Source organism: Canis lupus, chromosome 16 (genome assembly GCF_048164855.1).
Source record: "Canis lupus baileyi chromosome 16, mCanLup2.hap1, whole genome shotgun sequence".
Classification (NCBI taxonomy): Eukaryota; Metazoa; Chordata; class Mammalia; order Carnivora; family Canidae; genus Canis; species Canis lupus.
The window spans coordinates 7,258,317-7,272,299 of record NC_132853.1 but is presented as its reverse complement, the minus strand read 5'-3'; the positions used below and the strand labels follow the sequence as shown (position 1 = coordinate 7,272,299).

The 13,983-nt window shown below is 42.9% G+C and overlaps 2 protein-coding genes across 8 annotated transcripts in view; one reads left to right on the top strand and one right to left on the bottom strand.

Moving 5' to 3' along the window:
- Positions 1-12,078, bottom strand: part of GPR107 (G protein-coupled receptor 107) — an 80,904-nt gene extending 68,826 nt beyond the window's left edge. For 2 of the 5 annotated variants that reach the window (XM_072778323.1, XM_072778324.1), the window contains exon 1: positions 11,741-12,078. In XM_072778323.1, coding sequence (XP_072634424.1) covers positions 11,741-11,881 — 141 coding nt within the window. In that variant the 5' untranslated portion in view covers positions 11,882-12,078. The remainder of the gene's footprint in view (positions 1-11,740) is intronic. The other 3 variants (XM_072778326.1, XM_072778327.1, XM_072778325.1) reach the window with 2 other exon arrangements.
- FNBP1 (formin binding protein 1) overlaps positions 11,974-13,983 on the top strand; it is a 152,724-nt gene continuing 150,714 nt past the window's right edge. Inside the window, exons 1-2 of one of the 3 annotated variants that reach the window (XM_072778304.1) lie at positions 11,975-12,120; positions 12,752-12,842. The gene's annotated coding sequence lies outside the window, so the exon portion shown is untranslated. Of the gene's footprint in view, positions 12,121-12,238; positions 12,530-12,751; positions 12,843-13,983 lie in introns of those variants that run through there. The other 2 variants (XM_072778305.1, XM_072778306.1) reach the window with 2 other exon arrangements.

Genomic DNA, 13,983 nt, shown 5'->3' with positions numbered 1-13,983 from the left:
GTTCTCTAAAAGTCATTACTCTCCTAACTCTGGGAAACGAACAAGGGGTAGTGGAAGGGGAGGTGGGCAGGGGGATAAAGTGACTGGTTGATGGGCACTGAGGGGGACGACACCTGATGGGATAAGCACTGGGTGTTATACTATATGTTGGCAAATCAAACCCCAATAAAAGAATATAAAAAAAGTCATTACTCAAAAACAAAGTGATAACATATTGCTATGAAGGCAGAGCTTTGTTTTTGTTTTTTTTAAGGTTTTATTTATTCATGAGAGACACACAGAGAGAGACAGAGACACAGGCAGAAGGAGAAGCAGGCTCTCTGTGGGGATCCTGATATGGGACTCGATCCTGGGACCCCGGGATCATGCCCTGAGCCGAAGGCAGATGGTCAACCGCTGAGTCACCCAGGTGTCCCAGAAGGTAGAGCTTTGAAATGAGGTTATTACATATTGCATTCGTTTCCAAGGGCTGCTGTCCCAATGCCCACAGACTGAGTGGCTTAAAACAGCAGAAATTTATACTCTTACAGTTCTGGAGGCTAGAAGTTCAAAGTCAAGGTGTAGGCATGGCTGTCCTCCCTGTAAAGGCTCTAAGGAAAAATCCTCCCTTGTCCTCTGAGCTTCTGGTGGCTACTGGCAATGCTTGGATCTTCTTGATATGCAAATGCCTTACCCCAATCTCTGCTTCTGTCTTCTCATGGCCTTCCTTCTCTGTGTGTGTCTCTTATAAGGACACCAGTATATTGGAAGTAGGGCCCATTCCAATCCAGTATGACCTAATCTTAACTACTTACTTCTGCAAACACTCTATTTCCAAATAAGGCTAAATTCTGAGGTCCCAGGTAGATATTAATTTTGGAGGGACACTAGTCAATGCAGTGTGTGTGTGTGTGTGTATACATACATACACACACATACCCATCCTCCTAATCATTCACACTGAAGTGTTTTAGATCTTAATTACCCAGCTCATATGTTATCCTTCAACTACAGAGGTGAAGCAAAGATAAACTCAAAATGGACGAAAGATCTAAATGTGAGACAAGAATCCATCAAAATCCTAGAGGAGAACACAGGCAACACCCTTTTTTGAACTCAGCCACAGTAACTTCTTGCAAGATACATCTATGAAGGCAAGGGAAACAAAAGCAAAAATGAATTATTGGGACTTAATCAAGATAAAAAGCTTCTGCACAGCAAAAGAAACAGTCAACAAAACTAAAAGACAACCTACAGAATGGGAGAAGATATTTGGAAATGACCTATCGATAAAGGGCTAGTATCCAAGATCTATAAAGAACTTATGAAACTCAACAGCAAAGAAACAATCTAATCATGAAATGGGCAAAAGACATGAACAGAAATTTCACAGAGGAAGACATACACATGGCCAACAAGCACATGAGAAAATGCTCCGCATCACTTGCCATCAGGGAAATACAAATCAAAACCACAATGAGATACCACCTCACACCAGTGAGAATGGGGAAAATTCACAAGACAGGAAACAAATGTTGGAGAGGATGTGGAGAAAGGGGAACCCTCTTGCACTTGCACTGTTGGTGGGAATGTGAACTGGTACAGCCACTCTGGAAAACTGTGTGGAGGTTCCTCAAAGAATTAAAAATAGCAATTGCACTGCTGGGGATTTACCCCAAAGATACAGATGCAGTGAAACGGCAGGATACCTGCACCCCAATGTTTATAGCAGCAATGTCCACAATAGCCAAACTGTGGAAGGAGCCTCAGTGTCCATCGAAAGATGAATGGATAAAGATGTGGTCTATGTATACAATGGAATATTACTCAGCCATTAGAAACGACAAATTCCCACCATTTGCTTCAACATGGATGGAACTGGAGGGTATTATGCTGAGTGAAATAAGTCGATCGGAGAAGGACCAACATTATATGGTCTCATTCATTTGGGGAATACAAAAATTAGTGAAAGGGCATAAAGGGGAAAGGAGAGAAAATGAGTGGGAAATATCAGAGAGGGTGACAGAACATGAGAGACACCTAACTCTGGTAAATGAACAAGGGGTAGTGGAAAGGGAGGTGGGCGGGGGGTTGGGGTGACTGGGTGACGGGCACGGAGGGGGGCACTTGACAGGATGAGCACTGGGTGATAGGCTATATGTTGGCAAATCGAACTCCAATAAAAATTTTTTTTTTTTAAAAATCAGTTATCTATTAAAAAAAATAAAGAGCTTGAAGGAAAAGAAAACCTACTCGCTAGTCCAGCCAATATTTTTTGACCCCAACATTTTTCCTACTAGTTAAAAAAGTAGTAAACTACATGTGAGGGTGCGCTAAGAGAGAGAAAAAAAAGAAGAAGAAACAAAAATGTGTAATAGCATTAGTGGAAGGGGCAGGGGCAATAAACATGGAAAAAAGACAAAACGATCACTAGAATTTTCTAGGGTTGTCTTATTAAGAAACTCTAGTGATCAAATATTTGATTCTTCTGCACTATTCTTAGAAGAAAGCAAATTGGCATATATGCCACCAAAAGGTAGTCATTAAAAAAAGGCCTGTGATGTGCTTATATACACATATGCTGAAGACTGGATGCTTGATACATAGTTGTACTTAAAAGAGATGAAACCCTGAAAGGTCTATGTAAGGAACCATTTAAAGTGAACACTGAGGGACACCCGGGTGGCTCAGTCAGTTAAGCATCTCTACCTTTGGCTCAGGTCATAATCCAAATTAATGCAGGATCAAGCCCTGCATTGGGCTCTTTGCTCAGCAGTGAGTCTGCTTCTCCCTCTCCCTGTCCTTCTGTGATTAATCTCTCTGGCGTGCTCTCTCTCTCTCTCAAATAAGTAAATAAAATATTTTTTAAACAAATAAATAAAGTGAACACTGAGGTTCACTCAGGAGTTCTTTCTAGATCAAATGGCCAGTACTGGTATTAAAATATCCTTCAAAGTGCTATCAACTATCCCACTTCGGTGCATAAAAGGTAGGAAAGGTTATGAAAAATGAAGAAGACCCAGATCAATCCATATGTTCATTTATTCAAGCCCAAACAAAATGGAAACCTGCTGTCTTCTGGCCATACCAATTAACTAAAGAGCAGCATGTGCTCAAGCGAAGCTACAGTGCTTCACTCTGTTGGTTTAATAGGAGGAAAAGGAGTAATTCAGCTTTGATAATGGGTAATAACACAGGAACTGCCCTTCATATCCTGCAAAAATGCTAGTTCGATAATCATCTCCCCAGACTTAATCCTTTTACCATGAATGTGAGTGGGAGAGTGGGAACATATATTTACAATCTGGGGATAGATATGCATCTTGCTCCTGCATTCTCTTACCAAATCTGAAGTCACGTTAACAGTATTACCTGGTCTTCCTCCTATAGTCTGCTAGGTGGTGGCACCAGCATCCACCTTTACAACATCTGCCAGCAACCTGGATGCTACCCCCTTCCTTCGCCTCTACATCTGTCCATTATTAACATTCTAAAGAGCTAGTGGTCAGGGTACCTGGCTGGCTCAGTCAGTGGAGCATGACTCTTAATCTCAGGGTTGTAAATTCAAGCCTTGTGTTGGGGGGTAGAAATTACTTAAAAATAAAATCTTAAAAAAACAAAACAAAAACAGCTAGTGGTCTATACCCTCTTCTCTCCCCCCCACCTCCACAGTGCCCCCTACTTTAGGCCCTAATCTTGCACCCAGACTCCACCTATAACTGGCTCATCCCTTGCTTCCAGTCCTGTCCCCCTGATCAAGCGTCCACAGAAACCTATCTAAAATGTAAACTCAGGGGTGCCTGGGCAGCTCCTCTGGGTAAGTGTCTGACTCGTGATTTTGGCTCACGTCATGATCTCAGGGTCATGAGAATAAGCCCCATGCTGGCTCTGCACTGACCATGGAGCCTGCTTCGGATTCTCTCTCTCCTTCTCCCCACTCTCACATTCTCTCTCTCTTAAAAAAATAAAATAAAATGAAATGAAATGTAAAATCAGTCACTGCCAACCTAAAAAAACTACAGTGGCTCCCTGAATGCTACAGACTCAAAAGTACCTTTACATGCTATTATGGCCTACCTCTACGTATTTCTTCTCCTCTGCGCTTCACTTTGTACACCAACACCACGACAGTAGACTATTTCTTGCCGCCATGCTCATGAAGCTGTCCACTCTGGACGATCTCTTTCCACATGCTTCTCTTAGCTAATTCCTTTTCCTAACATGTAAACTCTTGAGGTTTAACACACGTTACCTCCTACAGGAAATCTTGTCTTAAGCTCTCAGAAAAGGTTCTGAATTCTGTGCTCCCACAGTCCCAGGGCATGACTGTTAAAGACACTATGCTGTATCAAAACTCCTAGTTTCCAGGGCACAAAGCACATATCTGACAAAGAGCTAGTATCTAGAACATATAAAGAACTGTCAAAACTCAATAATAATAAAAAAATCCAATTAAAAATATGCAAAAGAGGGTTGTCTGGTTGGCTCAGTCGGTAGAGCATGGGACTCTTGATCTTGGGGTTGTGAGTACAAGCCCCATGTTGGGCATCGAGTTTACTTAGAAAACAAACAACAAAAAATGCCCCCAAAATACAACTACCTATTTCTTTCTTTTTTTTTAAAGATATATATTTTTAAATTATTTATTTATTTATTTATTCATGAGAGACAGACAGAGAGAGAGAGAGAGAGAGAGGCAGAGACACAGAGGGAGAAGCAGGCTCCATGCAGGGAGCCTGACGTGGGACTCGATCCCGGGACTCCAGGATCACGCCCTGGGCTGAAGGCAGGAGCTAAACCACTGAGCCACATGGGCTGCCCAGCACTAATTCTTTTTTTCTTTTTTTTTTTAGATTTTATTTATTTAATCATGAAAGACACACACAGAGAGGCAGAGGCACAGGGAGAAGCAGGCTCCATGTGGGTAGCCGGACGTGGGACTTGATCCTGGATCCCCAGGATCACAGTCTGGGCAGAAGGCGGCGCTAAACCGCTGAGCTACCAGGGCTGCCCCAACTACCTGTTTCTGTGCCTGTCTCACTTTTGCATTTCTAGTGCCTAGCACATAGTAGCCATTTAATAAATGTTGAAGGAATGAACTACTATTTAGTTTGTTCTACTACTCAATACTATGGTTTTACATAAATTATACCTAAGCCTTATAACTACCCTGTGAGAGAACAAGCATCATCCCTATTTTATAAATGAGGGAACTGAGGATCAGAGTAGCACCTGAACACTGGTATCTAATGCTTTCTCTTCTACTCACACTCTAACCACACTCCCCCTCACCGTGGCATATTCTTTTTTTTTTTTTAAGATTTTATTCATTTATTCATGAGAGACACAGAGAAAGAGAGAGACATAGGCAGAGGGAGAAGGAACCTGATGTGAAATTTGATCCCAGGACCCCGGGATCACACCCTGAGCAAAAGGCAGATGCTCAATCACTGAGCCAGGTGTCCCTCCCTGGCATATTCTTATTCACTTCCCAGGTCTGTTTTAATGTCCCTTCTTCACGGAACTCCTCCCTTATGCCAAAAACCAAGGCACGTTCCTCCTTGCACAAAATACAATACACATATCTCAGGCCTGGGCTCATGTGTACCTCCTTATCTTCCCCTCCTGCCTTCCACTCTACCCCTGAACACTCTGCTCCAGCCACACAGGTCTCCCCCTAGTTTCCAAGACAAATGAAATGAAGACTGTCCTACTCGGGGCCTTTGCACTTTTGCTTCCTCTGCCTGCAATTCTCTCCCCTAGACCCTCAAATGCTTGCCTCATTCTTTAAGTTTCTGCTCAAATACAATCTCTTCAGAGAGGCCCTCTCAGAAACCCATCAAGAACGGCTTCCAACTCCATCACTCTTTACCCTGATTCTGCTTTATTTCCTTTTCAATTCATCCCAATCTTAGACTACTTATGTGTTCATGTGTTTCAGAACTTACTGTCCATTACCTCTAGAATGAAAGCTCCATGTGTACAAGGTCTCGGCCCTTTTCACTGACACAGCCTGTGTTTAGAGGAGTGCCTGCTCAGCATATAAGACACCTGATGAGGGACCCCTGGGTGGCTCAGCGGTTTAGCACCTGGCCCAGGGTGTGATCCTGGAGTCCCAGGATCGAGACCCATGTCGAGCTTCCTGCATGGAGCCTGCTTCTCCCTCTGCCTATGTCTCTGCCTCTCTCTCTGTGTCTCTCATGAATAAAAAAAAAAAAAAAAAAGACACCTGATGAGTATCTGCTGAATGAGTAAGACCAGAGAAGGCGTATGTTGCAAAATCATCTAGTAAGCTTAAAATCATTCGTGTTAGTCAATGAACATACACACACACACACACACACACACACACACACACAGGTTTTAAGTCAAAACAAAACATTTCAGGGGATCCCTGGGTGGCTCCATGGTTTTGTGCCTGCCTTTGGCCCAGGGCGTGATCCTGGAGTCCCGGGATGGAGTCCCTGGATGGAGTCCTGTCTCGGGCTCCTGGCATGGAGCCTGTTTCTCCCTCTGCCTATGTCTCTACCTCTCTTTCTCTCTCTCTCTCTGTCTATCATGAATAAATAAATAAATCTTAAAAAAAAAAAAAACACATTTCAGGTACATACTCTTTGTGCAACTTTCTGCTTTAATCCACCTTTTCACTTAACACCTTCTGATCTAGATCCCATTGGTGTAGAGGATGTCTTATGTGACTACTCTAAAAATTATAGCATTATTTGGAAGGAAGTCAGGATTCCAACTGACATCTGTCTATTCCAAAGTCATGCAATTTCCTAAACTATATTAAACTGCTGGTATAAAGTTTTGATTTATGACTATGGTTTATAATCTGTGGATGATTACCATAAAATTATGTACTCAGCCCAAGAAACGTCCAAATTAAACCAAAGCACTCAAAGTTTAGCAAAACTCTCTTGCTACCATCTCATATGCAGCAGCTACCTGAAAGCTAAAATTATCAGTAATCAAAATATTTTGTATTTGTAAATAAAAGTTCACATGTAAAAACTATATTCAGACAAACTCTAACATAAAACTCAGATTATCCCTTTTTATCCCATTAGTAAGAATCTAAAAATGACTATTAAAATAATATCAAGGCAGCCAGGGTGGCTCAGTGGTTTAGTGCATGATCCTGGAGACCTGGGATCGAGTCCCACGTCTGGCTCCCTGCATGGAGCCTGCTTCTCCCTCTCCTGTCTCTACCTCTCTCTCTCTGTGTCTCTTATGAATAAATAAATAAAATCTTTAAAAAATACTAATAAGGGCTGCCCGGGTGGCTCAGCAGTTTAGCGCCACCTTCAGCCCAGGGCCTGATCCTGGAGATCCCTGCATGGAGCCTGCTTCTCCCTCTGCCTGTGTCTCTGCCTCTGTGTGTGTGTGTCTCTCATGAATAAATAAATATAATCTTTAAAAATAATAATAATAATAAATTAAAATAAAATAAAATAAAATAAAATAAAATAAAATAAAATAAAATAAAATAAAATAAAATAACATCAGTGGGGTGCCTGGTTGGCTCAGTCGGTTGAATGGGTCTTCATTTCAGCTTTTTAGGTTATGATCTCAGAGTTGTGAGATTAAGCCCTGCATGGGGCTCCACGCTGGGTGTGGAGCGTGTTTAGGATTCTCTCTTTCCCTCTCTCCCTCTGCACTTTCCCACCCCACTCATGCAAGCACTCCCTCTCTCCAAAAAAAAAAAAAAAAAAAAAAAAAAAAAAAGTAGAACAACATCAGTGATCATTTAAACACACCATTTATTCAAAGTTAGGAATCAGAAAATAAACAGTGATTAAATGAATGGAAACCACCCATCATCCAGAAAAAGCTTTGTTACATTCCATATTTTAAGTTTCTGAAGTCATTAAGTATTAAGATACTGAGAAAAACTCCCATCAACAGAGGGAAGTCTATACTCAGAATATGGAGGGCCATATCTGTTTTCTTTGCTGGTCTGAAACCTCCATGCCTGCATGGCATCTGGGTAGGGATCATAACTAATATAAACTATCTATTTTTCCTGAGCATATGAGTGTCTAAGAAATAATACTTGTTTCTACTTTACACACTTTTCCTTTGTCTCATGTGTCATATTTGAGAAACATAACAAAATCTACTGTAAGATAAAACATATAACTTTAATCAAGACAGTGCTATACTTTGACAGCAAACAGCACAATTAAGGATCAAATGCCTAATTGCTATGATCTGAATGTTTGTGTTCCCCCAAAATTCATGTTGAAATCCTAATCCCCAAAGATGATGATATTAGGAGGTAGGGATCTCTGGGAGGTACTTATGTCATAAGGCCTGAGCCTTCATGAATGGAATTAGTGCTCTTGTAACGAAGACCCCTTCGTTACAGAGATCCTTCACCACAACTACCATAAGGGCACAGCAAGTAGACACCAGCTATGAACCACAAATAGGGCCCTCCACAAAGTCAGCACCTTGATCTTGGACTTCTCAGCCTCTAGAAGTCTGAGAAATAAATTTATGCTGTTTATTAGCTGCCCAATCTGTGGTATTCTGTTGTAGCAGCTTGGAAAGGCTAAAGACACTAACAAACAGAGATGTAAGCATTGGACATCAACAGGACAAACTCGACAAAAAGAAAGACGATCAGCACACCTCTCAATGGAGGAACACCGCACTAACTATGAAGTGGTCTTGCCGAAAGAATCAATTCTGAACATGATCAAGCCTCTGGATCCAATTAACAATTAAAGGACAGACAAACAGGCTAAACTAGAGAATACATGTCTACACAAAAACACACATGTGAATGTTTGTAGCAGTATTATTCACAATGGACAAAAAATGAAAAAACTCAAATGTCATCAACTGGTGAATCAAGAAAAGATGTGGTCTATCCATACAATGGAATAATATTCAACCATAAAAAAGGAATGAATTATGAAGACATGGTACACATGGATGAACCTCAAAAATTTAAGTAAAAGCTATAGACAAAAGACCTTATATTGTGTGATTCCATTTATATGAAATATCCAGAAAGGGCAATCTATAGAGTCAGAAAGGAGATTGGGGGATCCCTGGGTGGTGCAGCGGTTTAGCGCCTGCCTTTGGCCCAGGGCGCGATCCTGGAGATCCGGGATCGAATCCCACGTCGGGCTCCCGGTGCATGGAGCCTGCTTCTCTCTCTCTCTCTCTCTCTGTGTGTGTGTGTGACTATCATAAATAAATTAAAAAAAAAAAATTATGTCCTACATGGAAATCTCCAGTGAGGACTCTAAAAAAAAAAAAAAAAAAAAAGAGAAGGAGATTGATTACAGGTTGCCTGAGGCTGGGGAAGGGAATGGGAATTAACTGCAAATCAGCACAAGGGATCTTTTGGTGGTGATGAAAATGTTCTATGGCTGGATTGTGGTGATAGTTGCACAACTCAGCAAATTTACTAACAATCACTGAGCTGTATACTTAAAAAGGATTTATTTTATGAAATGTAAACTGTACCTCAGTAAGGTAGTCTTAAAAAGGTATGGAATGGTTGTGAGTTCAAGCTCCAAGTTGGGCTTGATGCTGGGCATGGGGCCTACTTAAAAAAAAAAAAAAAAAAGGAATTTGAGAAAATTGGGAAAACCAGAAGAATGATGAAAAGTATAGTATGGGGGAGTGTCTAACTGGTTCAATCAGTAGAGTGTGCGACACAACTCTTGATTTTTGGGGTCGTGAGTTCAAGCCCCACGTGCGGAGAGATTAAAAAAGAAAGAAAAGTGTAGTATGGAACAAGAAGAGTGAATAAAAAAAACGAAAAGATTCACTTTTATTTATAAAAAACAAAGAATGTGAAGACAGAAGTACTGTATGTGGGGATGGTGCAGAACCAGCCCCTGGTTAATAAAGGTTATTCAGGCTGGGTGACAGGTACATGGGAGTTCATTCTGTCTACTACTGGTATCTGTTTGAAATTCTCCATGATAAAAAGGTTTTAAACAGATCTACACATATTTATGGTACTTAGTGACTTCTTCATGTTACTTCTGTCAGTCTAGGTGTACAATCTGATCAAGTCTCCTATTTCTCCCAGTCTCCAGCAAAACACGACAATCTAATGTTGCTGCTCTGATAGGCTCCCTTCGGGTGATTTGTTTCCTTAGGGAAGAAGTCAGAATATTAAATGAGAAAAGAAAGCACTACGGTATTATTTTGCAATGACTACCACAATACTTATGAAACATGTACACAGATGAAAAACATTAAGTAATTTAGCACAACAGGAAGAAATCGATTACCAGAACTACACCAAGTAGTTTGCTTCTGCCACTGAGGTTCGCATATGTTTTCATCTCTACCAACACTATCAGTATTTACCCAATGATGCTAACATTTTAATTCTAGAAATATACAAAGAGCATTGGACTGGGAACCAAGGGACATGGTCCAGTGTGTTCAATTACTAGCTTCATCTCTAATTTATAACCTGTATGAACTCAGTTAACACTACTTAATCTAAGGATCCCAACCTATAAAATGAAAGCACTCTGAAGATCTGGAGTTCTTAAGTTGGACGAGGACCTAGGGATAAACTTCAGCAGGATCAAAAAGTCCCAGAAATTCCACAAGAATGCTTTGTCTACATTTCTACCTGCACTTCTCTGGGGAGAGGTTCTATAGATCTGGGGTCGTGAGTTCAAGCCCCACGTGCGGAGAATCTATAGACAGATTCTCAAAAGGAGCCATTTACTTAAGAATCATTTTAATTAGGATAATTTTTACTTATAAACAACAAAAGCTGATAACCAAAGGTTGGTGCATGGGTCTGGCCAGGCTTTTTAATTTGCATTTTATATTCTTTAAACTCTACCTTCACAAAATACAACACTTTGTGGTCTGTTAATGTGTTTTAATAAGACGAACTTCCTATAATCCCGCAACTTCTTAGAAAATTGTACATTATGAAAAACATGTAGAGGGCTTTGGGTCCTAACGACTTATGTTTCTACTCCCCAAATATATTAACCTGATGAACTGTCTGGAGGCACGTTCTAGCCTCAGACCTCAGACGACTGTTAGCTGTGAGTTATAAAGTAAGATCCAAGGGGTCATTCGAGGCCTATCATAAATCTCTTCCCTAAACAGACAATGACAGGAACGAGGGAGAAAAGGGCAGGCCCTCTAATTAGAAACACATTTTTGATGCAGGTTTTAAATTCTCGGTCGTGTATTTCAAGCAATATCTGAAATTCCTTAAAAAAAAAAAAAAAAAAAAAGACAAGACTTGAGATTCCTTCTGAAGATTCCCACTTTCATCGGTCCAGACAGCGCACTAAGCCGAACCGGGAAACTGAGGCTGAGGTTTCGCGTACCTTCGAGGGGCACAAGAGGGTGGAAGAGTGGACACCGTGGACAAGTGAAGTGGGGGAGAAGAGTTAGAGGTGCAGAGGGAAGAGCTGGAGGCTCTCTGCTAGGAACCGAGGGAAGCCAGCAGAGACTCCAAGCGCCCCCCCCCCGCCCCCAACCCTTGAGGTTAAGGCCGCTGTGCAGCCCCCTCCCCTCTGAGCTCGGCTCCAGTCTTCCTGCCCCTTCCAGGCGGCCCGAGGACCCGGACATTTCCACAGTTCCCAAAACCCCGCTCACAGAGAGAGGCCGCGCCGGGGGCTAGGCGGGCTGGGGGCAACCGCTCAGAGACCCACCACCGTGGGGCAAAGTTGTCCTCAGCCCGGGAAAGCGGCCTCGGCCTCCGCCCCGCGCCCGGCCCTGCCCGGTCCTGCCTAGCCCTGGCCGGCCCTACCTTGAGCGCCAGGTGGTGGACGCGGCCCAAGCCAGGCTGGGCCAGCAGCTGCAGTAGCCCCAGTAGCGGGAGCAGCTGGAGGCCGGCGGCCAGCGAAGGACGGCGGGAGCCCGAAGGCCCGACCGGCGCCGGGACGGCCATATTTGTTCCAGCATCACCAGCCGCTTCCTCTCCCGCCCACTTCCGGGGGCAAAGGGCGGCGGCTCCCGGAAGTGCCTGGAAGAGGAGGTCAGCGGCGGGCAGCGTGGGGCCTGCGGTGCTTCTGGGGCCTGAGGCCGGGAAAGTTGCCGAGGGGCCGAGAGCGGCCACCTTGGGCCGTTCAGTTTAGCCTCTCCGGTGCAGCCTTTTGGTGTGGCCGGAAGAGGTGGAGCCTCGCCGGGGTAGGGGGTTGAGAAATCTGTGGCGGTTGCCATGGCGACAGTCGCGGGCCCCGACACCCTCCATCCCCACCCCCACCCCCACCCCCACCCCTCGCCGCTACCCTCGCGGGGCCTCACATCCGCCGAGAGGAGTTTTGCAAGCGACCGCGGAGAGATCTGGGGTTTCTGCGGGAGGGAAGTCTTGCGCTGCGGCTACAGCACCGTGCCCGGCGGATGAGCCGACTGGTTTCAAGAGCGGCCTTAAGTCGGCGGAAAATACCGAGTTCCTGGCTTGTCATAGGTCCCTTGGTTTTGTTGAGGCACCCCACACTAAAATGTCAGACGACATGGTTGCAGGAATAGGATTTATTCGAGTCCTTTTGCGTGCATTGTTGTATTTGATCCTTGGAACAATCTGGTGAGGTAGGAGGTAGGTATGATCGTTATGCCCACTTTACAGGTAAGCAAACTGAGGCTCTGAGAACTTAAGTCGTTTGTTCCAGGCTGACAGTCACAAGGAAACGTTTAAAGACTGTTATATTGCCTCATGCTGTTTCGTGCAACCTCAAGAATCTGAGTCTTAACGTTTTTCTCTTAATTCCGCGTGGAAACTTTTTGCTTCTGATCTGTGGGATTTTTTTTTTTTTTTAAGGATTTTATTTAATCATGAGAGACACAGAGAGAGGCAAGGTCCCAGTGCGGGACTCGATTCCAGGACCCCGGGATCACGCCCTGAGCCGAAGGCAAGTCAACCACTGAGCCACCAAAGCGTCCCTAATCTGGAGGGATTTATGGGGAGATCTTCAATAGTGAATTAAATAGTTGGTTCCCTCCTCTCACCATTTTTTGCCAAGAAGTCATAAAAGAACATGCTTATGAAAATTGCTGATAGATTCGCCAAGTTCATTTAATTTTTACTTTTTTTTTTAAGATTTTTATTTATTCATGAGAAACAGAGAGAGAGGCAGAGACACAGGCAGAGGGAGAAGCAGGCTCCATGCAGGGAGCCTGATGTGGGACTCGGTCCCGGGTCCCCAGGATCCCACCCTGGGCAGAAGGCGGAGCTAAACCGCTGAGCCACGGGGCTGCCCCTTATTTAGTTTTTAGATTCTGTTTTAGCTTGCCATACAAGTAATGCATGCAGTCTGCCTGAAATCGTTTAAGTAAAAGAGAAAGTAAAAACCACTAGTGTATTTTATGACAGAAAAGGATTCTTAACGTTTTAATTGGAACTAGGAACTGAAATTAACATGATATATTTTAATAGCCCTAACGGGCTGCACTCAGGTTTAAAAAAATCAGTTGAGAAAATACAGAGTAGGAGAAGGATGGATGAAGGATTCGGGGAAACGGAAGGTCCTAGATTTATTATTATTTTTTTAGCTGTGTGCAATTTTGGTAAAATCATGAATCTCTGAATTCCTCCCTTGAATAAAAAACCGGTACAAATTCTGACACACCCTCCCTAAGGACGAAAGTAGGGCACTAAGGTGGAGGCAGGAAGTTAGAGGCATTGTACTGGTGGGTGAAGCATATCTCTTTTTTTTCTCCAACCTCTGATCTTCAGCCGTCTATTACAAATATGTAATCTTATATCTTTGAACAGAATTTTTATCTGATCTTACGCCCCCATTTTACAGATAAAGAAATTGAGAACTAGAAACTATATTTTAAGAATCCATAAAGGGAGATGATATTAGTTAAGTTTATTTAGTGAGTGATTAAATTTGCCAACTCTTCTGCTCAGTACTTCACATATACTTATCTCATTTAAGGCCACAAAATCCTTATAAGGTATATATTTTTATTCCTTTTTCAAAGGATGAGACTGAAAAAAAAATAAAAATAAAGGATGAGACTGGGTTAAATTACTTCATTCAAAGA